The 27101-nt window shown below is 40.0% G+C and overlaps 1 protein-coding gene across 1 annotated transcript in view; it reads left to right on the forward strand.

Moving 5' to 3' along the window:
* Nucleotides 1-27101, forward strand: part of LOC124716992 (nuclear RNA export factor 1-like) — a 227282-nt gene that overhangs the window by 192120 nt on the left and 8061 nt on the right. Inside the window, exons 12-14 of the mRNA XM_047243615.1 lie at nucleotides 4443-4611; nucleotides 7558-7728; nucleotides 22781-22917. Coding sequence (XP_047099571.1) covers nucleotides 4443-4611; nucleotides 7558-7728; nucleotides 22781-22917 — 477 coding nt within the window. The remainder of the gene's footprint in view (nucleotides 1-4442; nucleotides 4612-7557; nucleotides 7729-22780; nucleotides 22918-27101) is intronic.

Here is a 27101-nt window from a genome sequence, read left to right on the forward strand (position 1 = left end):
CACAAATTTATATTCTTCAGATATACTTTTCTTGCTATACACAACATCTGTTATTAATAAATTACATTCTCCCAACTGACAGTGGTTCCCATAATACCTTAAAGAATACTCATTGATGTTTACTATCTTATTACTACAGAATTTAAATCCGGTACACATATGAATATCTATACTGGCAACATAATCCTGTTCCCTTCAGTGAACTCTAATCTCAAATCTTCATCTGCATATTCATCACAAGTTAAATATTTATCATATTTAAGTTCACAATCATCGTGCACTTTAGTAATCTCAATTGGACATGTACATGCTCTCTTAGTGGCTCGACTGAGCTGATACAGTGTCTTTAAATTATCCTCATATTTGGAATCCCATTCTAATTCTTCCCACAACTTTTGAGACTTGTTTCAGTTTTCTGTTATATCACCCACACAATTAGGTGTAGGGCAGTTCCTGCTCAACGTTTTCCTCCAAACAAGTCAGTGTGTTCTGAGCACTCAGCGTTTCATTAAGTTCTTTATCTTGTTCTAACACCTCTACCCATTCTCATGTATCTGATATTTGATCATTTAATACCTTAAATCCATTGTGTGCTTCTTTAAACTGCTCATTCGCTTCATTTCGTAGTTGGTCATACTTTTTGTTTACTTCAGTCTGTAACTCCGTAGGCAAATTTGATATTATTGTATAGAGGTTTTAATCTCGATCTTCAACTCCTATAATTTCACAAATAAGAACGTTACATTCTCTTCCACGCTTCGCCTGACCACAGAAATACAATATTGACCAAAAATAAATGTGTAGATTTAAAAGTAATAAACATCATCACTTCATATATATTACTCTACACCAGTTCAAATCTTTGGTAGATTAAACACAAAAAACACACAAAATCTCATTTCTGTGCTTAGTACAGCTCATTGTATGATGAAAACAGCTTGCTGCACTGCAATGTCAGTGAGCAGCGAACGTCTGGTTGGTGGAGAGAGTCAGTGAGCTGTGCCGCTGATGGAGTGCGGAGTTGAGCCGCCTCTGTGTCGATTGTCGGCTGCTGTAGGGGCATCATGGACTGGTGAGTCAGTTGTAGCTCTCCAACCCTAAACAAGAAGTCTTCTTAGTCAAACAATGAAATCTTCTTGTCTTTCTGCATTTAACTTTACTTGAAGTGGTCGTATCTACTGTTGTTTCTGAGTTACTATGGACAACAAAATATAATCTCGAACTTCGCTTCTTCTTACAATTAAATTTATTATGCTACATTGCATATGTGTATTCCTCTTTATTGTTTGTTGTTCTTATTGGTCAAATGTTTTCTCTTTTTCTCTAGCACTGCTAATCCAAGTCCATCAGATAGGTTGCCATAATGAAATGAAACATGAATGGTTTTTGTGTGGTATATTATTACATTTCCTGCGTGTGATCTAGTCAATGTTAGTAGATTTATTTAGTAAATTCTCTTGTCGCCATATTTGATGTCTGCTGAGGTGGCCCTGCTAGTCAGTTCCAGATAATCATGTTGCAGCAGTCTACACAGGACTTTCTCATCCTGTGTGGATGTTTGCTGAAAGAGAGCATTAATTGCCTCACAAGCTACCTGAATGACGTGAACCACTGCACTTCGAATATTCTTTATTAACAATGGAAAATCCAGGATGGCCCACTATCCTTCCCACCCCTCCCACAGTGGTACTTCACCGTCCACCAAACCAACACAATATATTCGCCGATCCTTACACAATCTCTGCTCCCAATCCCTTACATCATGGCTCATAGCCCTGCAAAAGACCTAGATGCAAAGGGCTACCTGTGAAACTAGTCATGTGATCTACAAGCTAAGTTGCCATCACTGTGCTGCATTCTGTGTAGGCATGACAACCAACAAGCTGTCTGCCTGCATGAATGGCAACCGACAAACTGTGGCCAAGAAACAAGTGGACCACTCTGTTGCTGAACACGCTGCCAAACATGATATCCTTCATTTCAATGACTGCTTCACAGCCTGTGCCATGTGGATCCTTCCCACCAACACCAGCTTTTGTGAGTTGCGCAGGTTTGAACTTTCCCTGCAAGATATCCTACGTTCCCGTAACCCTTCTGGCCTCAACCTTTGTTAGTCACTGTCCTCGCCCATTGCAGTGTTACGTGGCTCTATGCTTAATTACAGACTTAATATTTTATCAGTTGATTTGTTTTCACCTAGTAACGCCCGCTGTTTACGTCCTCCTTCGTTGCTGAGTGATGTATCACTTTTTGTTCTGACACCTCAACTCTTCCTTTCCTATATCTTTACTACTTTTTATCTATATAAATGATGAACTATTGGTTTTGCCATTTAATAACTGTGGAAGTATTACAGGCATCGGGTCCCACCTAATGTGTCACCCGCCTATACGTTTTACATGAACCTTTTAAGACTCGATCGATCTGTTTACAAAGAGAAAGCAGAATATCTCTTCCTTTGACGTTGTCCAACAACGACCTAGGAAGCTAGACGCCCTCGCGGCCCAGGCTCTTCCATGGCTCGCGGTAGTTTGCGGCATTCATTTTATTCCTTGCCCACTTGCCACTATGTCGAACTTTCGTGGTGATCGTTGGGCAACGTCTTCCACATTATCTGCAACATAAATAAACTTTCTTCCCACAGTATTTCTGAAAACCCAAAAACAGACTGAAAGAACATAATAGTAATAACTGTTCTTACAATTATTCGTATAAGTCTTGGTTGATTTAATGAGGGGTGGGACAGTCCTAAGCCTTGTGACACCACACCATCCAGCCCCTTCCCTGTCCCCATTCCAGCACTGCACAGCAGTCATTCCGCCACCACACCTAGTCTTCTTATTTCTCTCCTTTTCTACCTTTTCAACACTTCACTGTCCGCCACCCCCACCATACTATCCCTCCCTCTCTCCCCACTAGCCTCATCCTTGCCCCCCCCACCCAGTCACCACTCCCATCATGCACTGGTGCTGCTGTTCACAGTGTGGCTTCAGTTGCCTGAGGCTGCAGTCGTGTGTGTGAGTTGCGTTTGTGTGAGTGTGTAGTGTTTGTGTATGTGTGTCTTTTGTTGATGAAGGCCTTAATGGGCGGAAGCTATAATTGTGAGTCTTTTTGTTGTACGTGTCTGCGACTCAGCATATCCACTATATGGTGAGTAGCAACTTTCCTTCTCATAATATTCTTTATTAACACTTTCTCTTAAAAAAATCATGTCTCAATATATAATCTTGTATAAAATGTGGGTTGACAGAAGACAAATGGTGTAGTGTGGATAATATTAAGACAGACCAGTTTGACAGTCATTTTTCATGGCGTTCATTGTAGCCATTACCTTTTCTTTTTTTCTCTGTAGCCTCTAAACACTATCAAACTGTTATGCCACAGAACAAGTGGTCCACACACAGCAGATGGAGATGCTAATATGCCGTCTCGCCTTGGAAATGTTATGGGTTCAAGAATGTCTCCCATCTGCACGTATAATAACAATATTTCACACTTTGGGGTATCCTGATACTTACTACTAAATGTAACAAATATCTTTCATTGTCATGGAAGCCTGGAAGTGGGGCATGTCATTTCATAAAAATGTCATGTCACACTTCACATCTGCTCACTTGTGAGACTTAACTTTTACAACACGTTCTTGATTAAAACAACAGCAGTGATCAATTAGTAAATATATGGCAGAGAAACAATGTTTATGTTGGGACTACATTCTGAGGCACTGTTCAGAAAAGTGTGTACGGCTCTGGAACAAATGTTTTTCAAGACAAAATTGTTTTCTGCTTAGTAAATTGCTTTTCTTCCTGCTGGTGTTATTTAGATTCATATAATAGTGTTGTGGAGGATGTAATTCATTAAAATCAATAAAATAATAGGTGGTACTGGTCATATACAAATTCATTTCACAAGTGTTTCAGTAAGATACATGGGGAAGTATGGAATCTGCTGATATAAAGACGATTTAGGCTCGTGTAGGTGATCCAGTCAAATCACTGCAGATGAAGACTGGCACAGCTCAACAAATAGGCCACAACCACCACCTTTCCTTTTGTTGCCCAATATTAAGACGTGTGAAATTAAGTACATTTTTATGCCATCTGTATATTATTGTTGTGTTAATTGTTCTTATCATAAAGAAATTTCAAAGTTGCATGATTGATTAATCTGATTATTAAAATTAGTTCTCGGTAAATTATAGATTATCGTAAGATTTTGTTTTTTTTCCACTGGTATAGAGGTCCAGCTGAATCAAAATAGAGTAAAAAGAATGACAATCAGAGTTCATCCTTGATAATTTTATGGGATAGATTTTTAATGTGTGAGGGGTTTCACACATGCCCCAATCACTTGCAGTTTCAGTGCTAATGTCACCACTATTTTTAAGCCTTTATGTTGCTGTCAGATCACAAAATTATGAATAAAGTTTTTCTTGGTTCCAGATTGTCTGCTTACATTGATGAGACCCGAAACCTGTTACGTTGCTCTGATCTGAAGAAGGCGAATGCTGCACTAACACACGGCTCAGAGGAAATCCTCGAAAGGTTATCGAGCTTACCCACTACACAGCACGATCCCTACACCTTCGCTGTGGATCTTTTGGTACATACGGTGAGTTACTCAGCTTCAGTTAATCGGTTGTGCAACCACACCTGCTTATGTACTCTGGAAGCCACCATAGTGTGCACAGTGCAGATGGATTATCTCATGTAGCATTATCATTTTCACTTACCTGTTCCATTTCCACATGTTGGGCATGAAGAATGACTGCCAGTAAGTCATGACACTGAAGGTTTATGTGTGCTATTCAAATGGTGGAAGGAGTGGACAGACACACACACACACACACACACACACACACACACACACACACACACACACACACACACACACACACACAGAGAGAGAGAGAGAGAGAGAGAGAGAGAGAGAGAGGGGGGGGGGGGGGGGAGGGGAGATCTATCAGTTCTTGACTGCTTCTTTTACAGCTTATATATGTACGAGGCATGCTCAGCAAGTAAGTGCACTATGATCCTAACAGTCTGTGATTTTTTGTTTTTTGAGAGTTCACAACACTGAGTGGTATAAAGGGATACCCTGACCAGAAAGAGCATTGCAGGAACACAGTAGTGTGTAAACTCATGTTGTAGTGACCAGCTGTGTGAAAGATGTCAGTAAGAAATCCTGGCAAGTGCGAGTCACGTGCTTCCTACTTCCGGAAGGGATAACACAACAACACAACCAGAATTTTTTCACGAGTCAAAACATTTTATGGCAAAGGAGTTCTGAACAGAAAAGCTGTTTTTAAGTAGTGGAGGCTGACAAATGTTATGATGAACGGAGAGTGGATGACCTTCCATTTTTACTGATGAGTTGCTCCAAAAATTCAAGGAAACTGTTTATGAAGACTGCTGATTGACAGTGGATGAAAATTCTGTGATGTTACCACAACTCTCCAGAACTCTTATGAGAGTCACAGAAAAGCTGGGCTAGTGGAAACTATGTACAAGATGGGTCCCAAAAAAGCTTACAGAGCAGCACAAGAAAAATCAGGTCAGTAAGAGCCGCGAGTTTCTTTAGCTACTTGAATTGGAAAGTGAGGATTTTTTTAGCTCTATTGTGACTGGAGATGAAATGTGGATGGTTCATTACACACCTGAGACAAAAAGACAGTTTCCATTGTGGTGTCACACCAATTTCCCATCTGCCAAAAAATTCAAAACCATAATTTTAGGCAAAAAATCATGGCCTCGATGTTTTGGAACTGAAAAGGCATCAATTTGGTCAAATTTCTGCCTCAGGGGGGAGATCATCAATGCAAAACAATATTGTGAGACCCTAAAGAAACTCAGCCCGTGGCATTCAAAACAAAAGGAGGGGAATGCTGATGAGAGGAGTGTCCTCAGTGCACGACATTGCCTGTCCTTGCACAGCCTTGGCCATCATGGTGCTCTTGGACTCATTTGGTTGGGATGTTTTAGATCACTTCTTGACTTGACACCTTTAGATTATCATCCTTTCATTTCCCTGATGGCAGATATGAGTGGAATTAAATTTTCAACAAACAATTTTTTTTTAAGTATACTTTTTACATTAAAAAGAAAACTACTACACCTACTTTCTGACCATACCTTTTTCTCTCTGTGTGTGGGGGTGTGGGTGGGTGGGTTTCACATTTTCTTTTTTCTGTGCAGTTCCATAAAGTATGAGGTTCTTGCAAATTATCACTTTTTGCAGTATGTTAAGGAGCCCTTTATTTAAATAACTCTTCAAGACCTTACCTCAGTAATACTTATTTTGTACACTCCAATTAGTTCATGAGATAAAACAGCCACAATAAGTAAAAGTTCTTTTGTTAATTGCCAACATAAACAAAACACTTGAAACTTGTAGTAAATTGATAGTAATTAAGTAATGTCAAACTGCTGAGAAATAACTAGAGACAGTACCTTATGGTCTGTGGCCATTGGTTTCTACAGACTAGTTAGTGGCAACACACACTGCTTCTCCCTCAGTGCAACAGAAATTTAAGTCCAGTTATGTCGCAAATGTTAGTACTTAACCATTTCCAAAGTCTAAAGATTTATACATCAATTGTAACTAGAGTTATTTGTCACTCTGCAGGTGTGTAAAATATTAAGAAAAGAGTTGTTTGCTCTGTTGCTACTTGTTTAACTGTTTAATGTGTCACAACATTTTGGAATGTGAATGGGAGCATTCAAAGTGTCATGGCAGCACACAGAACTTGTGACAAAAAACTGTCTGCCACTCGCAATAGTGGAAGAAAATCTAAATTTGGTTGTATAGAGACCATGGAGTAGAGAGTTACCAACAAGCAGTTAAGCATCTGTCTGAACCTTAACAAAAGAGGGCATGTAGAATGTACAAAATATAAACTATTGTTCACTGGTAGCAAGTTATATGATCAGATGTGTGTACTTAAACAAATGTGTCTTATGTATGGAGATAACCAGAGGAAGTTTACAATCCAAACTGATCTCTTCCAACTGTGAAAGCGCAGTGGTGGTTCTACAGTGGTTTAGTTGATGATAATGCGGTTTTCAGTCAGTCGTAAGGATAAGTGATGTGTGAAACCCTTTTAAGTGACAGTGTTCGTTCATTGGTGCTGTCAAACAACATTTTCTGTGTGCCTTGTATATTTGCACTGTGTGTGCCACGTGAAAGTAAGCTCATACCCTGAAATACAGAAGCAATATACAAAACTGGAGGGATGTGACTTTAATTTTGTACTTCAAACTTCAGTGACCTCTAAAATGTAAATCGGTAAATTTACTAAGAGGAAACAAGAAGCTGTATACAGTTAGAATAATGACTGTGACAATAAAAATGGAGGAACTCCACCTTAAAAACTGAAATAGCAAAACGTAGTCATGCCTGTGTAACAGATGTGAATCCTGTGCTAAGGAGTGAGATGATATTTGTACAACATATACTTTAGATGTAGACTTTGTGTATTTTCAATGAGGTATAACTAGCATTTGGTATTTTTCTAATGATGAAAATGAAGTGAAACATTCTGTTTTCTTTCTCCCCCAGCCGAAGATGACCGTACTGACAGTAACAGGTGTCTTCCGGGACATTGCTAAGCAGAAAAGTTCTCATAGACATTTCTCACGCACTTTTGTCCTCCAGAGACGAGAAAATGATGAATATCAAATTACTAATGATATCCTATATATCTCAAATGCAGCTACACGTGAGGCAGAAGTAAGTAAACCACATAAAATCATTTTTAAAAAAGTGTAATATATGTATCCTTATAGAAGTGTTGTCACTTTTATTATTCCAATCATAGGACACACATTTATGAAGAGAGATAGTATGAAATTTGGAGTTTGTAAGTGAGGTGGATGTCTTAAGACTGGAAAGTTTGAAAAATAAATGTGTAAATCACTTAGCAAACAATTTGCAATCCACTCACCTCTTCTTAACACTGCAATGTCACAAAAATATGTCCAGGTTAACACTTTTTAGGCCTGTGTGTGTGATCCCACTATGAGCCTAACAGCACCACAGTCTTTGAGGAACTGTAAATCGACAGATCCAGATCAGCTTTCTGCCCTAATATTACTATAATAAATTTTGGTTTTACATAAACCTCTCTCTTGATCTGCAGTATGTGGTTAATAATACTACTGCACTTAGAGAACTACCAAAATCCAGCAGCTGTAATTGAAACACTCAACTCTAACAGGATCCCTTCAACATACCCAGCAGTATAAAAAAAGAAAAAGCATTCATAATAGCTCTGAGGATCTCACAATCTCCCTTCAACATCCCAGCAATATATAAAAAAAAAAAAAAGAAAAAGTATTCATAACAGCTCTAAGGAAAGAATGTTTGAAAGCTAAATGAAAATTGGATGATGTAGTTTTCAGAAATTCCCACTTTAAAAAACCAGATAAAGAATGCAGCGCTTCCTCCAGCTAATTATTAGCTCCTTTGTCTTACATGAAACTGCAGCCAAATAATAACACCAGCTGCTGTCATGCTAAAGTGTTGAAGACTGTTTAATCGGACTCATAGCCATCAGTAGTACTCCAGGTCAGTGTTTCATCAGACCTGCTATCCTGCCTCCTATTTCATGATTTCTAGGCAACTCTCCAAATTTGGTAGACTTTCAGTACTGTGGTTGCAGAACTATTGGCTTGTTTCTTGCTCAAAATCATTCCACTGGTCCAGCCCCTCTAAGGCTCATAAATTACTCTCTAGTTTCTGGTTCTGCTGATGTGTCAGCCAGAATAATAAAATGTTGTGCTGTCTCGATGTTACCTTTGCAATCTGTCGGTGAGTTAAGGAGTGTCTCCAGAAAACTGTAGAATTCACTCATTACGCTAATATACGATCTATATTACAGACCGATTTCAGTCCTTCCCTTGTTCTCAAAAAGTTTTGAGAAAATAGCTCACAGCAGAATAGTGAACCATTTTCTGAATATAATTTATTAACGACAACTCAGTTTGGCTTCTGTTAATATTTCTGTACTGTGCACTCACACAAACTGAATTGTAGGATAACTAAACAACAAAAATACTCTGTTGGCATTTTCTGTGAGGTTACTGAACTCTATGACAGGGTGGATTATAAAATTCTTTAACGGAAACTAAAATGATACGGGATTAAAGATCTTCCCCTCACCTGAATTTAGTGATATTGTAATGACAGGAAACAAATAATCGCATCTGCAGCTGATACGAGGGAATAAAAGTAAATTGAGATGTTCTCAGCCTGCCCCTTTTCTTTGTCTACATACATGTTTTACAAGGGACATTGAACGACTCTTCCAATACTCTAATGTTTGCTGTAGACATCTGAGATAATAGTGGAATGAGCTTTCAACTGGTTCTTGGCCAACACCTTAACCCTTAATGTTGCGAAAACTCATATTAATCCATTCCTGGCAAATAAAACTCACTTTGAGGTACCAGAAATAGATATCAGTGGGCAGAAATATTCCAGATGAGCTTCATGTGTGAAGTTCCTCGGTATGTAGATGCATAATGAAGTGGTACAAACAGGCAGATAAGTTAATCAAAAAGTTTAGTCCTGCCTGTTTTGCGTTCATAAACTGGAACTGTCATAGTGTTTTGACCTGCAGGCAATATTCGTAGCATACGTGACACATTTGCACTCATTTCTCTCCCGCGGCATAACCTTCTGGGACATTGCAAGGTGAAAAAAGTGTTTTTCCTGTAGAAATGTGCAGTAAGAATATTGTGTAAAGTTGATCACTCCCTAATGGTTAATAAAAAGACCGAATTTAGGGTGAATGCTGCCTCATTAGCCACTCTTCCTACAATACGAGGTGCATTCAAGTTCTAAGGCCTCCGATTTTTTTTCTCCAGACTGGAGAGAGATAGAAACATGCGCATTGTTTTAAAATGAGGCCGCGTTCATTGTCAATACGTCCCAGAGATGGCAGCACCGTACGGCAGATGGAATTTTACCGCCAGCAGTGAGAATGAAAACTGTTTCAAACACTTAAAATGGTGACGTTTTCCTTACTTGAACAGCGTGCAATCATTTGTTTTCTGAATTTGCGTGGTGTGAAACCAATTGAAATTCATCAACAGTTGAAGGAGACATGTGGTGATGGAGTTATGGATGTGTCGAAAGTGCATTCGTGGGTGCGACAGTTTAATGAAGGCAGAACATCGTGTGACAACAAACCGAAACAACCTTGGGCTCGCACAAGCCGGTCTGACGACATGATCGAGAAAGTGGAGAGAATTGTTTTGGGGGATCGCCGAATGACTGTTGAACAGATCGCCTCCAGAGTTGGCATTTCTGTGGGTTCTGTGCACACAATCCTGCATGACGACCTGAAAATGCGAAAAGTGTCATCCAGGTGGGTGCCACGAAAAGCTGACGGACGACCACATGGCTGCCCGTGTGGCATGTTGCCAAACAATGTTGACGCGCAACGACAGCATGAATGGGACATTCTTTTCGTCGGTTGTGACAATGGATGAGACGTGGATGCCATTTTTCAATCCAGAAACAAAGCGCCAGTCAGCTCAGTGGAAGCACACAGATTCACCGCCACCAAAAAAATATCGGGTAACCGCCAGTGCTGAAAAAATGATGGTGTCCATGTTCTGGGACAGCGAGGGCGTAATCCTTACCCATTGCGTTCCAAAGGGCACTACGGTAACAGGTGCATCCTACGAAAATGTTTTGAAGAACAAATTCCTTCCTGCACTGCAACAAAAACGTCCGGGAAGGGCTGCGCGTGTGCTGTTTCACCAAGACAACGCACCCGCACATCGAGCTGACGTTACGCAACAGTTTCTTCGTGATAACAACTTTGAAGTGATTCCTCATGCTCCCTACTCGCCTGACCTGGCTCCTAGTGACTTCTGGCTTTTTTCCAACAATGAAAGACACTCTCTGTGGCTGCACATTCACCAGCCGTGCTGCTATTGCCTCAGCGATTTTCCAGTGGTCAAAACAGACTCCTAAAGAAGCCTTCGCCGCTGCCATGGAATCATGGCATCAGCATTGTGAAAAATGTGTACGTCTGCAGGGCAATTACATCGAGAAGTAACGCCAGTTTCATCAATTTCGGGTGAGTAGTTAATTAGAAAAAAAAATAGGAGGCCTTAGAATTTGAATGCACCTCGTATATCTGAATGCTTGGACTCAGGAATGTAATTTCTGTCTATTTTAATATTTGTATCTGATAGATATGGATTTTACCAGTACCCACAGACTGCTGTTAGTTGTTGTAAGATAAAAATGCTTTGTTGGAAGTAGGGGGTAAACACAGTATCCGGAGTCATATAGGAGGTGGAGGAGTAGCTGTAGCGTTTTTGTTCTAACATATAAGGAACAATCAAATGAAAACAGGATAGGTGGGGGAAAAAATGGACAAGTCCAAGTAGATCTGGCGCTCTCAAGGTTCCATACAAATTTAATTATTGTTTATAGATGATGATGATGATGGAAATGGAAATGAGCGTTTGGTGTCATTGGCCGGGAGGCCCCTCGCGGGGCAGGTCCGGCCGCCATATCGCAGGTCTTATTACATTCGGCGCCACATTGGGTGACCTGCACGCCGGATGGGGATGAAATGATGATGAACACAACACAACACCCAGTCCCTGAGCGGAGAAAATCTCCGACCCAGCCGGGAATCGAACCCGGGCCCAGAGGACGGCAATCTGTCGCGCTGACCACTCAGCTACTGGGGCGGACATGATGATGATGATGATGATAATTTTGTGTGGCCGAATTGCCTCTCAGTTTCCAGGCATGTGCTTTCCCACTAGACTTCCAGGCCTGACATATTCCTCTACACTCTTAATGAGAGTGTTTGTTAATATAAACGTATGTGATATATTAAATTATTTACACTGCCAAGGAACCATAGATCTTAGTATTTGACATAAATGTCAACTTGATACCTATATCTGTGCCTTTGAAGGAGGAGTGTTAGCAGACATACAGACAGTCAGCAGATGTCAAAAAATATTTTTTTATAAGATATAATTACAAATTAACAATTTTTGAATTTTTCCGTTACTTTTATTGCGAAACTGTTTCTTGTAAAATTCCATGATTCTAGATCATTGGGAAGTACCCTATAGGTTTTGATGACTGAGTTTGATGGCTGTATCATTGTATTGTGTTTACCTGGCATAAATTTCAACTTGAAAGCAATGAATGGGAAGAATCTTACAGTTTTAATTATTCACTCTACAAATATTGAACTATAGTCCAGATCTTTATAACTGTTCATTACATCAATGTATATATAATCCTTTTTTAAGTATGTATATTTCACATACAACTGTATATATCTCAATCTGTAAGTCCATCTACAATCGCATGTAAAATTTAGATAGTAGGTATGTAATTAATAAAACAGAACAGATTGCTTGTTTAGCCCATGAAACATGGCAATTCGATATACTCTAATATTTGGCAATATATACTGTTCAAAATGCTTGCTAATATACTGTTGTAATTCATCATTGTGCACAATTAATGAAAATATGTCTTTCAAATCTTGTTATGGTGCTGAGTGATACTCAATAGTTACCAAATAACGTTTACACTACTGTGGTTGGAAACCCTCTAGGACTGCACTACTTTGAGCTAATCTTGTTATAAGACTGGTACCTTTCCCAACCCCCACCCCAGACTATCCTCCTGGTGGAGGGTATTTGCTGGTTGACTGGAGAATAGTGGTATTCATCGATTGGACAGAACAGACACCACCAGCTACACCACCCCATACCCTGAAAACAGGTACCTACCCCCTATTGTGGGATGCTGTCAGAAAGTATAGTGCAGTTACCTAGTTCAATTTCCGGAGATAAATGAAACTTGCAACTATTGTACTAAATTGTACACATGCTTATTCAAAGGTTTCAGAGACAATTGCTCATTTCTGTAGAATGGGGATGGATACAACTTAATAAGTAAATACAGCTACCCCTACCGAACAAAAACCTCATACAACCCATACCATTTCATTAAAAAAAAAGTTACAATGTATAATGCCTTTCTCTGCAGCAATTATTCAAGCTTCATCTACTTTCCCATAAAAAAGTTAGAAATCACCCCACAGCATTTGAGAAAGAGTAAAACAGTCCATTCTACATTTCAAACGTTTACAAACTTCAAAATTATACAAAATTTTATCTTTTCTGATGATCCAGTAATAGGTCTAGCTCAATATTCTGTATTATCTGGCCATCTAGGACAAGATTTCTATTGATCAAAGACCATAGAAAAGTTAAAGTTTTATCCACTCACAATTCTTACAATTGCTTTGGGATGCCATGTAATCTTGGACACTGTACATATCCTTATCCTTCCCTGTCTCTGGGTCAGATAAAAACGACTGTTTTGGGTGCAGCATCTTAATTATTAAGAATGGTCTCTCATATAAAAGATGAAATTTGCTTATAATTTTTTCACATTTTTCACCATTTTGTGACTCCTAACTGAAACCAAATGGCCCACCTTGTACTGTATGAGTGTACTTTTATCCTATCTCCTTTTCCTTCTCTCAGCGTCTCTCATTAGCAAATCATTCAAATTATTGTTCCATGACTCCTATGTACCATCGTCCTCCTGTGGCCATTCAACCCATTTTGGGAGGGTTTCTCATTATATATGTTCTCCCTCTATTTCCATTAAGGAAACCTTTGCAACTGAGTGCGGCAACTCACTTAGTACCCTTTCAAATTCTCTCACCATGTCTGCCCATTTTGAATGTGTACCAAAGCAATAAGTCCAACAAAACCTGCCCAACTCACATAGAATCCTTTTTACTCTGTTACTTTGCGGATGATATTTAGAAATTAATATATGGTTCACACCTTCCCACACCAAAAATTCTTTGAACTGCCTCACTATGTTCCATTATCCGAAAGCAAATATTTTGGTTTACTCACATTTTTGAAATGATCTCTTAGTTTCATTATACCATTATTTAATGGGTGTAATTTTTTTAGTTTAGCTAAGCATTCCAACAGCACAAATATATGTGTCGTTCCTCCCTGGCCTGTAGGCAGTGGATCATAAAAGTGCACGGCCGATATATTCTACAAATTGCATGGAATGCTGGGATACAATGCAGTGTGGACGCCAATAGTTTGTACCCTAACCTTCTGACTTGTCTCACAGGATCTCAGAAGTTTTCTAACTGGGCAATTCATATTCTTAAAGTAGTAAAATTTGTTCATATGCATTATACACTTCTTTAGATTGAAATTTGAATATCCTATATGAACATACCAAGTTATTAAATGAATGCTATTTTATGGGATGCATAGTAACCATCTATGTGAGTTGTATTTCTTATGAAATTAAATAATGTCCAATTTCCAGTTGTCCTTTGTATCACTATCACTATGACTTTGGCTTAAGGCCTCAATGTATAACCGTGACTGTCCTTGCAGTTCACTTTCTAAGTTTCTACAAAAAAAAATTATGTCTTTTTCATATGTATTTACTTTCAGAAAAAAAAACAGCAAATTTGTCTCCATCCTTTATGAATTGGCATGATTGGAGACATACGATGTTGAGACAGTGCATCGGGTATTACATTATCTTTCCCCTTTACTTATTTAATAGTAAAGTGAAATTCCTGTAGAAAGAGAGCCCATCATGTTAGCTATGTTGAAGTTTGCTCTTTAATAGAAATGTTAATGTACTATGTTGAAGTTTGCTCTTTAATAGAAATGTTAATGTACTATGTTCTGTATGTATTACTGTCTCATATCCCTCTAGTAGTTATTTAAATTTCTTGAATATGCACGCTACTGACAATGTTTCCTTTTGAAAATTCTTCATGACAGTGTATATCCCATCTCCACATTGTGTTCTGTTTTAATAACTTTATCAAACTTGGTACATTAAGCACTGAATTGGCAGTGAATTTTTGTAGAATCATACCATACCTAAAAAGATGTGAATTGTTTTTATTAGTAGGTTCTGGGCACTTCATGTTAGCATCTAATCTGTGTGGATCTGCCCCAATACCAATAGTATTGACACCAAGAATTTCACCTCTTTTCTATTAAATTACAATTTTGACAATTTAATGGTGACACCTAAGTACCTAATCTCGTAAAAAAAGTCATCCAGTGTTTGCAAGTGTTCTTCCCATGTTGTGGATCTTATAACTATGTCATCAACATTTAGCAACACTTTACTTCCTAACTCGTTTTCCAATTCTTTATCCAAAGCTCTTATAAAAGAGAGACTAGGCGAAATGGTAGCACTTCAAATTGGTACAATCTTCCTTCAAACAGAAATGCCTTATACTTCTGCGAATCTTCGTGCAGGGCAATCTGCCAATAACCTAATATCAGATCCACTGTGCTGATGTATTTTACTCCTTCAAACTTTGCAAGCAGTTTCTCTGTTATGGAGAGTCTATCTCTCTGGCTCTGTTATTCTGTCTACAGTTCATCCCTCCAACACTATACATACATACATACATTACCATCTGGTTTTTTAACAGTGACTAGTTGATCGTTATAACAGCTAGACATTTCTGTAATGTTCTTTCAGTTTCTTTTTGTACTAATGACTTCGTTAGTACTGGTATGGAGTAGAGTCTGACATAAAATGGATTGTGTTGTTTAATCTTCAACCTACGAACAAAGTCTTTAATAACACCTGTGCATGCTAAAATGCATAATAAAGAAATCATATCTTCCTTTTCCTCAATGCTTAGATTCTTTGATTTGTTGATGTTATCAATCATGTCTGCCTCATTCAAGTGTACCACATCTGAGCCATAACTGGTGCCTGTAATTCTGTTTTAATGTAGTTTCTGTCAATAAAGCGAGTTTTAATCTGCCTGTGTTCCTCTGTGTGAACTGAATGACAGGCAAGTCATCCTCTGTTAGAAATTTTAACAATAAGTTGTTGTCATACAAAAAGTCTGTACCTAAAATCATAGGTATATTTAAACCTTTTACTATAAACATTACTTGTTGAAATATGTATGTGTTTAATGTAAATTCGATAAATAATTGTGCATTCACCAGTTTGCTTGTCATATCTGTTATTCCAGTTATCTGTATTCCAGTGACTGTTAGCTGAAGGAATGCATTTAACAAATTATTTTGCTTTAAGAAATAGTGATTACTACTGATATGTCACTACCAGAGCCTAAAATGACTTCCACAATTATGCACTGTAGAGTGCATGTGAATTTTGATTTCATACATTCTTTTGTTAGTGTATTTCCTTCACATAGTAAGACATCTTTTACACTATGCCCATAATTGTACCTAATTAAGCTAGGACAAATTTGTTGTGGCTCACTTTCTAGTGCACAAGCCTCTTCTCAGAAGCTTATTAGTTTTCCCTCTCTCTCATACTTGTATTGTCAAATGTGTTATTGTGATAATTTCTGCTGTTCCTGTTTCTGTATCTATTCCCTGAATGGTTACAGTTACATCCATTGTGTACCCTGGTTCCTCCATTCATAGCACTCTCCCTGGTGGGGCGAGATCCTGTGTTAACATTACTTTGTTCATTATTATTTTGATATTGCTGCCTGGGTGCCATCTTTCTGATTGCCTTTTCATTATGTCCACTTGTTCTAGATATTCCAGTAAGTTGTTCTCTTTTTTCCAGTCCTTCACTAGCAATTTGTCCCAATTCTTGCTTTATTAAGGTGCCAGTCCACAAAATATCTGCACCCGTTCCATGAACAACTGTTGTATCGTTTCAGTCATAGAGGTTCTATTCTCAATTTCTTTTGTGCCCCGTCACTCCAATACTTAGACTTAAATGCTGTTTCGAAATCATTGTAAGTTGTGAATTATTCTGCCCCACTGTTCAGTATTGCCCATCAAATGACTTATTAAAAATCGTACCTTATTAAAGTCTGACCAGGAATCAGCAACATGCCTTTAAACGACTTTAGAACTGAAACAGGGTGAATATCGCACAAAGGTGAAAACTTGGTGAATTTATGATTTAATCATTTGCTTAGTGTTGCGGTAAAGTCATCACAGGTATTAGTTACGGTCCTGTTTTTTAATAAGTCTGCTACCTCTTGTCTTAGTTCTTTATTTGTCTCCTCAAGACTCAAAGAGTTATTTCGTGTCACTGCATTTGTGTTTGAACTTAAAATATAACAACTGTTTTTTCAGTACATACATATATACATTATTGGTGTAAACTTCTGGTTGTTGATATTTGTTGACAATGTGGCTGGTGCAGAAGACTTTTTCTGCCTTTGACTACTCTGAGCACATCTTCAGCTCTCTTGGAACGGCACGGAGACCAGGCAGAATACCTTACACAAATAGTAAAATGCACACAACAGGACTTTCCCTTAATAAATCTTCTTACTTAATAATTAAAACTTCGTATTCTAAACAATTATTCTGGATAACAAAAATGCATATAATTTACTAGTGAATCTTGTTCATTTATATTCAAAATTAGTGCAAGATTTCACTTCCACTTAATGAAATTATTCATTTCCGAACTGTGCGTACAAAATACCTGGAAAATCTTACACCCTCACAAATCCTGAAGACAGACATTGGTGACTGTCGATTTGCTTCCGACGAAGAGGTGCGCATTTGGGTACAACAATGATTCTGTAGGCTTCCACAAACATTTCAAACATTTTTACCCAATGCCATTCACCATTTCATCTTGCAGTAGGATAAAAGTATTAACAGTTATGGCAATTACTTTTCAAATAATTAATAGTGTACTTACTTGTTTAGATCTTGTTTTCATTTGACTGCCCCTTACACGTATATAAAGAAGAGGTAATTACCAGTTTGAGTAGATTAGCACAAGTTGTTATTACATTTCACAGGAGTGACCAGCGGTAGCTGTTCCTGCCTGTTCGTGTATAACTTGAGTTGTTGCATAACACTGAATGCCCTCCTTCATGATGGGATTAACAGAACACACTGTGTGATGAACAAAATGAAGTACTGTTATTTCCTAAAAGAATTGTTGACTTATTTCCTGTTGGATCATAGGGCAGCAGTAAAGACCTTCCATCTGGTTCTATTGGCAGCCAAACATTTCACTTCGCTCCATGTTTTACCGGCTTTCAGAGCTGCTTCTTCCACCGTTCTTTTCCATGTCTTTTCGGGTGGTCACGTCTACGTGTTCCTTGTGGGTTCCAATCCAGTGCTGCCTTTTCAACAGCTCCTTGTTATTTGCATATTGTGTGACCAATCCACGTCCATTTACTCTCCTTTATTTGTTCACGGAGTGGTTTATTTGTTCATGGATTGGTCGCTGGTTTGTCATCTCGAACAATTCGTCATTTGATTCTCGAACAATTCGTCATTTGATATAACATCTGGCCACCCCACGCTTATAATTTTCCGAAGACACCCGTTTACGAAGACTTGCAGCTGGTTTACAATCATGTTTGTTACCTTCCATGTTTTGCAACTATACAGGAGGACTGACTTTGCATTGCTATTGAACGAGCACAGCTTGGTTCGTCACGAGATGTTCTTATTATGTCAGACAGGGTACAATTGTACAGAGGCTCCATTTGCCTTCCATATCTGACTCTTTACATCCTCCTTGGCCCCTACATCTTTACAGATGGAACTTCCTAGATATACAAAGGAGTCTACCTGTTCCAATTCCTTTCCATACACTGTTTGCTTTACTTTTTTTCTATTTTGCATTCTCATTTCCTTAGTTTTCTGGACATCTATTTTAAGTCTTGCAATTTCTGCTTCCTCTTTCACCTTTTCAACTTTTCTTCCATGTCACGCAATCTTTGCGAGAGCAGACAGCTATCATCAGCAAAGTCAAGGTCTTCAAGCCTGCCTTGCATTCCCCACCGAATACCTCTTCCCCTATCATCAACAACTCTTTTCATTATGCTGTCCAGTACCAACAAGGACAAGGTAGGTGGCAGAATACATCCCTGCCTCACCTCAGCATTTGTTTGGATAGAGCCAGTAAGTTTCCCATAGTGTAGCACCCTACATTGATATCAGTCATACATGGCTTTAATAATATTTACTATCATATTCTTCCAAGGTATGCCACATAACTCTCCTATTAAGAGAGTCAAATGCCTTTTCAAAATCAGTAAATGTAAGGTAGTGTGTGTTCTACCATTCTAGACTCCTCTCAAGTATTATACGCAGTGTGTTGATGAGATCGACACAATTTCTGTGCTCTCTAAACCCAGCTTGCTCGTTTCTCAGTCATGCCTTGACTGAGTCCTTCGTATGATTTAGCATAAATCTACAGAGTACTTTACTTGGTACAGATAGGAAGGTGATGCCTCGCCAGTTATTACAGTTGGTAGTATCCCCTTTCTTTGGCATCTTAATAATCAGACCTTCTTTACAATCCTTTGGCATTTTCTCTTCTGACCATCTCTTCTCAAACAATGGATGCAGTAGATTTATGGTGGTGTCAATGTCTGCTTTTAGCACCTCAGGTGCAATATTGCCCATTCCTGGAGCCTTCCCGTTCTTTATCTGTTTGAGAGCTATTTTAATTTCAGTCTTAGTTGGTGTGTTTACATTGATTCTGTCACTGGCATCTGGAAAATTCCATTGCCTTTCCCTCTCTTCAGGTTTCTCTCTGTTTAAGACTTCAGAATAGTGTTCTCTCCATCTTCTAAGTTGGTCTTCTTCTGTCCTCAACTGTCGACCCTCCTTACTTTTCACAGGTCTGTTCTTGTTGAAACCTTTTTTGGACAACATTCTAGTGATGTGATACAGCTCTTTTGCATCAGCCCTTGCTGTGTCTATCTCTGCTCTCAGAGCTTGCTCATCCATCCACTTTCTTTTATTATCATTCCTCACACTCCTCTTTATTTGATAGTCAGTAGCTGCATACTCAGCTTGCATTCGAGTTTTCTGCCATCTTGTTTTACTCATATTTAATTTTGCCTTAATCTCCTTCCTACAGCTGATCAAATTCTATGTACACTCAGACATCCAATCTTTCTTCAAATGGTTTTTAAAGCCAATGACCTGTTGCACACATTGCAATAGACGTCCTTAATCTGAGTCCATGTATCATCAACGCTATTTTCATCATTTTCCTGTGCTTCTCGGAGTGCCTCGTAGCAGTTCCTTAGCTCAATGCAGAAAGCTTCTTGTTTTGATGTTATTCTAAGTTTTCCCACATCATATTTTTGTTCCGTTATTCGAACTTTCTATTTGTAGCCATTATTTTTAGTCCAAAATTTGCAACAATAAGGTTATTTCTCACGTTCATCAGCAACCTTCTAAATTTTTTGCTTAGCGCTATATGATCAATTTGGTTTTCCGTTCTGTGATCAGGGGATACCCATGTAACCTTATGGCAATTATTATGTGGGAATAATGTATCTCCAAATACTAAATCGTGACTGGCACAGAAATTTGAAAGCATATCCCCATTTTCATTCATCACTCCGATACCATGGACTCCTTTTACATGCTCTAGGCCTTCATTGTTCTTTCCGACTTTTGCATTTAGGTCTCCCATAATAATCAATATGTCTCTCTTACTGGTACTTACAATGGTGTCACTTAAGGAGAGGTAAAGCAATTTTTTTTGCTCAGTATCTGCGGTTTCTGTAGGAGCATAGCATTGGATGACTGTGACATTTTTAATGTTTGTCTTAAAACGTGCTGTCAATGGTCTTCCTGAAACCGGTTTCCATTCCATAAGGCTCTTTTTCGCTCCTTTGGTTAACAAAAGTCCAATTCCATTTCTGTGCTCTGTATCCTCTTCGGCAGGCCCAGAGTATAAAAAGGTGTATCCATCTTGTGTTTGGATTTCTCCAAAATCTAGGCATCTCACCTCACTAAGTCCGAGACTGTCCAGTCTGTAAGTCGTCATCTACTTTGTAACCTGTTTCAGTCTGCTGGCTTCTCTCAATATTCGAATATTCCAGAAACCTATTTTCATTGTCCTTTTCATGGCAAAGGTCATCATATTTGATTCCGTCCGACTGTTCTTTTCTGCTGTTTCTTTAATCATTTGTTTTTGGGAGTGCCAGTGATTGGTCCACAGCTCCCTAGTCTGATGGTGACGCTGCCACCTAAGAGCCTCCAGTCTTGCCTGATTTTCTTTTAAGGGTTTACTCCCCTAGGTCAGCTGGCTTCCCTACACCTAAGAGTTCCCCCTTCCCTTTATTATGTTTTGAGATGGCAGGAAAAGGACAGGGTAAGGACAGGCTTGGGATAGGTGAAAAGGACCCATGAGCCGTTGTGGGACACACTTCGTCGTGCTCCTTCCCCTCGGCCAATCCGGCATGGGTGACCCAGCTGGTAGCTAAGCTACCGCTGGTATAGCTCTCAGGATCCAGAGCACACAAACCTCCTCGCCCACACGGACAGTGCTGCTGTAAGGCAGTGTCCTCTGAGGAGGCCTAAAAGAGTGACTTGTATCCAAATGTTACAAAATTAATGATTGGAAAAGCTTCCCCAACATCGCAGGAAAGTACCTAGATACTGGTACAGTGAAAGTATCCAGAGTGACTGTGGAATATCCTTCAAAAATCCTAGTTGACATTTGCTTCCATCCTGACAACTATTGTGGTCTTCCACCTTTTACTTCACATATATAAAATTACTTACCAGAACAAAATCGACACTGAAATAATTGCTCTGACTGCCATCTCTGGAGGCTTTAAAATGATATCTTATAAATGGAAGAGTGGCAATGTCTCATTTGGTCCAGAAAGATTGTGATCAAAAATGACAAAAAAGAAAAGCCACTTGAAGCAGAAAGTGAACGAAAGGATTATTAAGAGGAGTCAAAATTGGCTCATCTTCAACTTTGTTGCATAATATTTGTTATATTCTTTGGTTTACAGAACCCATTGCAGTCAAATGCTGGCACCAGTCCATTTAAGAGGTTTACATACCATTATTAACTGTGGACTCACTGCAAGTTGCCTAAAGAGGAGGGGGAGGGGTGGACTGAAAAATTATTATTTTGACACACACAGTTTAAATAACGCAGCAATGCCCTATTTTATCATATGCATCTTCCCACATTCTTCGAAGTAATTCAAATCTGAGTTGTTTAGCTGGATCATCAATCAGCATAGTTGGGAACTTTCTGTTTCTAACAGTATCTGTTCGTCATCAGAGTCATTAGGGCTTAGAGCTATGAACAACAGCTTTTGGTATTTGAGAGTGATTTTTGGATGTAAAAACTGGTGGGTTGTTATGTCAGCAATTTCATGATGGTCCTTGCCCTCTTCACATTATTCTTAGGTGTCTGGCAATGTCTCATTTCGTCTAGAAAGAGGATATACAAGAAGATATACAGAAGGAGGAGAAGAAGATATACAGAAGAAGGATATACAAGACCTAGTGCCAAATGCCAGAATGTAGGTGCAGCTTTACGATTATTCACTTCACTTTGTTGAGATGTGTGTCAGTCATCAGGACAAGTGCACTACCCATTGTGATAGGAGTGCTATAGTCCCCTACACCAAGGATGAGTTTCTGAGTGATTTAGTGGTACTGCTGAATGTGGTTATTGGAAGTTACGTTAATAGTTCAGGGTGCACAAGAAATATTTTTTGGAAACTTCATATCAGTATTTCATATTTTTTACAATATTTCCAAGAAATAAACTTGAATGAGCTAAACATTTTGCATTTATTACACTGTTAACTAATTTGGAATGAGTGTTGTTTATAATATGTAACATCCTTTCATTTATTTACTCTGTTGAAGATTCTCCTTCATGGTGAGATATTTAGAATGTGATGTATGACTAAATAAATGTCTAATTATGTTACACAGTATATGTATTTTGTTTACAGGAGGCATTCAAGTACGTAAGACCACCTAAAAAAATAAAGAAAAAGCGACCAACGCCTAATTTGTCAGAGTGCGAGAAGGAGTCCATGACTGGAATGATTCAGCAACTGACTAGTATGTCAGCTCAGTGGTCACGAAAGTATGTACCATTAATTTTGTTGATTTACTTCATATTATGTATAACTCATTGAGAGTGGAGGAAATACCACAAATACAGTATTTGCTGCCTCCGTTGACGAAGTTGTTGATAGGCACTTCTATAATGGTGGCGGCAGTGGTTTGGAGGCAGCCTGTTCAAATTGATGTATGGAAGGAAACAGATGGTATTTAACCAGAAAGGGGAAAGTTCTCAAACACTGGTACTTGCAGCAATGTCCTGATTTCAATCTCAACCCCTCCCCCCGTGGGTTTGTGCATGGCACACATGGGCGCCTAGTTATTGCAGCCAATTCTTCCTTCCCTGGCTGCATTTCCTTCACCTTGCACTCCCTCCCTATCCTTGTTCCTTCCCCACTGCTCCCCTTCTTGCCCTCTCCCAGTGTTCCGATTTATATCCACCTGGTTCCCTGTATTGCTTGCTATTTTCTTCCCTCTGTCTGCTCTTTCATCCTTTTTGGCATTTAGATCCCCTCTTGAGGTTTGACCTCCACTTCAGAATTTCCTGTTTTTAGTGTGAGCCATTTGGGGAAGAACTCCCTCCCTAGCATCTACAGTGTGGATTCCTCTCCCTCCTTCCTTCCCCTCTCCTTTCCCTGCTGTAGCCCCCTTCCACCCTGCTAGGCCACCAGCATGTGTAATTAGTCAGTGTGGTGGGTCTGTTATGTACCCATATGGCTGAGCCCCTTGACAACACAGGAATCACACTACTGATACCTGAGCTTTTCCCTTCCCATGTATGTCAAGGAGTTGTGGCTTGTCTTCTTGGAACATCAGAACTCTCGGCAACGGCCCCTGTGCCAGATGGTCCTCGCAGTGGCTGGGTGGCACCTGTGGGGAAAGCTCTTGGTCAGAGTGGGTGGTATCAGGGTGGATGCTTGGCACATGAAGCATATCGAGATGAAAAAATCTGGCCATTCTCAAACGGCCATCTCTTTGAATGGGGAAGGATCATTGCTGTTTCTATGAGCTGACAACCTTCCCTTACGTAGCTACACCATGGGAGGAGGGCCAGGCTTGCCGTCTTCAGATGAAACACTTTCCCCATTACCTCGTCTGTACCAGGACAGATGGGGATACATTCACTGCCTCAAAGCCATTGTTTTTTGTGGAAAATATCAAGGACAAGTTTGGTGAAGTGGAGTCCCTTAGTAAGATGTGGTCGGACTCCCTGTTGATCAAAGCTTCTTCAGCCAACCAATCCACAGCTCTCTGTGCCTGTGATCGTCTTGGCAGTGTCCCAGTGTCTATTAATCCTCACCAATCTCTGAATATGATCCAGGGAGTGATTTTTCATAGGGATCTCATCCTGCAAACTGAGGAGGAACTCTGGGCTAATGCGGAGCGGCGTGGCATTCATTTTGTTTGACGTATGCAGAAGGATCGCAAAGACAACTGCATCGATACTGGTGCCTTCATTCTGGCTTTCAAGGGAAATACCCTCCCTGAGAAGGTCAAGTTTATGTGCTAAGATGCGTGAGCTGTATGTCCCTCCACCTGTGCAGTGCTTTCGGTGCTTACGTTTTGGGCATATGTCTTCCTGCTGTACAACGGACCCTCCGTGTGGTGATTGTGGACACCAACTCCATGAGGGAAGCCCTTGTGTTCTTCCACTCCCCTCCCTCTCTGAATTTCCCAGCTTATAAGAGGAAAAAGAAGATCCAAGAATAAAAGTCCCTGGATTACCTGTCTTATGCTGACGCTCACCAAAAGTATGATAGGCTCCATCTAGTGTCACTACCTTCAACTTTTGCCTCTGTTACTTCATTTCCTCCTCCTACCTCTTCCTTATCCCAGTCCCGTCCCCCTCTCCTTGCCCCCTTCCCCCTCTCCTTGCCCCCTTCCTCCTCTCCTTGCCCCCTTCCCCCTCTCCTTGCCCCCTTCCCCCTCTCCTTGCCCCCTTCCCCCTCTCCTTGCCCCCTTCCCCTCTTCCCCCTCTCCTTGCCCCCTTCCCCCTCTCCTTGCCCCCTTCCCCTCCCCTGCAGTTCCCCCGACCTCCCACATGGGAGCTGCCCCCCCCCCCATCCTCCTGAAGAAATATCCCCCTTCTTCTGCATCTCCCAGGCTGGAAGACTCCTACCACCACTCAGCCACGAGACACTTCATCTGTGCGCCCCAAGGTCGCCTGCTCTTTTTCAGTTCCAGATCTTGCAGATGCCTGTATTCCTATGCCTTGCCCTCCTCCACCTCTGAAAGAGGAGGAGAAGAAGAAGAAACATAAATCTCAAGCAAATGCCCCCCTCCCACCCCCTCCACCCACCCAATGCCATGTCCCCCTCCCAACCTAAGTCTGACATCTTATTTATGGATGTCACCCCATCCTTGTCAGTGATGACCACTGACCGAATGACATGACCTCTCAGCTTCTTTATGTCTAACCTGGACTCTCGCCGCATGATCATCCAGTGAAATTGCAACTGATACTATATCAACGTCTTGTCACCACCTATTCTGCGTTCTGTTTTATTCTTCAAGAAATGCATTCCTGTGATGACCACTCTCCAACATTTTATGGTTATTGGGCATTCTGTTAGAACCATGCCGTCCCTGGGGTAGCATCTGGTAAGATCAGCACTTTGGCTTGCTCCGATGTCATCAGTGACTGGATCCCCCTACGCACCAAACTGGAAGTAATAACGGTTTGAGTGCAATCACCATTTGCAATGTCTACCTCCTCCATGTAGGCCCCTTCCTTACATTGCTTTGTCTACCATAATCCAGCAACTCCCACACCCATTTCTCCTCCTTGTGGATTTCAATGCCCACCACCCATTGTGGAGGAGTGTCACATCAGCAGGTTGGGGTCTCCTAACTGACCAACTTATTACAGACCTCGATTTGTGTCTCCTCATTGTCGGTTCCCCTACCTGCTTCAGTGCTGCTTATGGCACCTTGACTGCTATCAATCTCACAATTTCCTCCCCTGCCCTCGTGGCTTCCCTACATTGGTCCTCCCATGATGACCTTTGTGACAGTGGCCACTTTCCGGTGATTCTATAATTCCCCTGCTGCTGCCAGGCAGACGGTCCCCCATGTTGGGCATTCTGGAGGGTCGATTGGCCTTTATGTACATCTGCTGTGCACTTAGACACCTCCCTCTCAAATTCCATTAATGCATTTGTGCAAGGCGTCTCTGCCACTATTCTTTTTATGCTGCTGGCACTGCTGCCCTCCCTATCCACCGGTCACCATCATTGTTGACCAGTACCGTGGTGGACGAAGGATTTTGCTGTCACTGTTCAGGATCACCGATGTGCGCAGCAGCAAATTAAGCAACAGCCTTCACAGACCAACCTCCTCACTTTTAAGCATCTCCGTGCTAAGGCTCATTACCTTATTTCGCAGACATCACACAAATTATGGAAGAATATGACGATTCGAAATTTATACAAAAATTTCGTACTACTACTTTTTGATCTCTTAATTGAGAAGCTGGAGCGTATGAATTAAATGTGAACTATTTTGGAACATAAACCTATTTGCTTTTAGTGGGCCTAATAGTCATTTGATATTGGTACTTCGTGAATTATATTCTGTCGTGCTATGAAAATGATCATTTGTACCAAAACAGTCTCGTTGATTTGGTGTATGTTACAATTGCTGCAACATTAGACAAGCCTATTTATTTTCATCTATCAGAAAATGACAAAATAGATGTAATCAGATCAAGAAGTAATACCAGTTTTCGGTACTATTTGTATTAACAGCTTTTTTAGTATTATGCAATGACATTTTGATTTTTCACGTAGCAAAACGTTTGATAAACTTTAATGAGGTAATAGATTCTTTCGAAGTAAGGAAAGCGTGCCATGTAAATTTGTAGCAAGATTGGAGAGAAAAAAATGCTAAGACCTAAGGACTGAAGAAATGTGTACTGTCTTACTTGTCTCTTGTCTTTATTGTTTTATGTATCCTATATTTAATTTTATGTCACACAAAACAGCAAGTTATGAACTAATAGACAATAAAGAGTGCAAATTTTCTGAAGAGTTCTTGTTCCCCCAGTTACAAATAATCCCATCCAGTATTAACTGCGAAGATTTATTTTATTTTGAGAGAGAGAAAGAGAGAGAGAAGGGTCAGGATGTCAAACCGGCTGACTGGGAGCAGGAGAGGCACCACAGGGGATTTTAATTTCCTCTGTCGTATAAATATAGTTTGATGGCA

Source organism: Schistocerca piceifrons, chromosome 9, assembly GCF_021461385.2.
Source record: "Schistocerca piceifrons isolate TAMUIC-IGC-003096 chromosome 9, iqSchPice1.1, whole genome shotgun sequence".
Lineage (NCBI taxonomy): Eukaryota > Metazoa > Arthropoda > Insecta > Orthoptera > Acrididae > Schistocerca > Schistocerca piceifrons.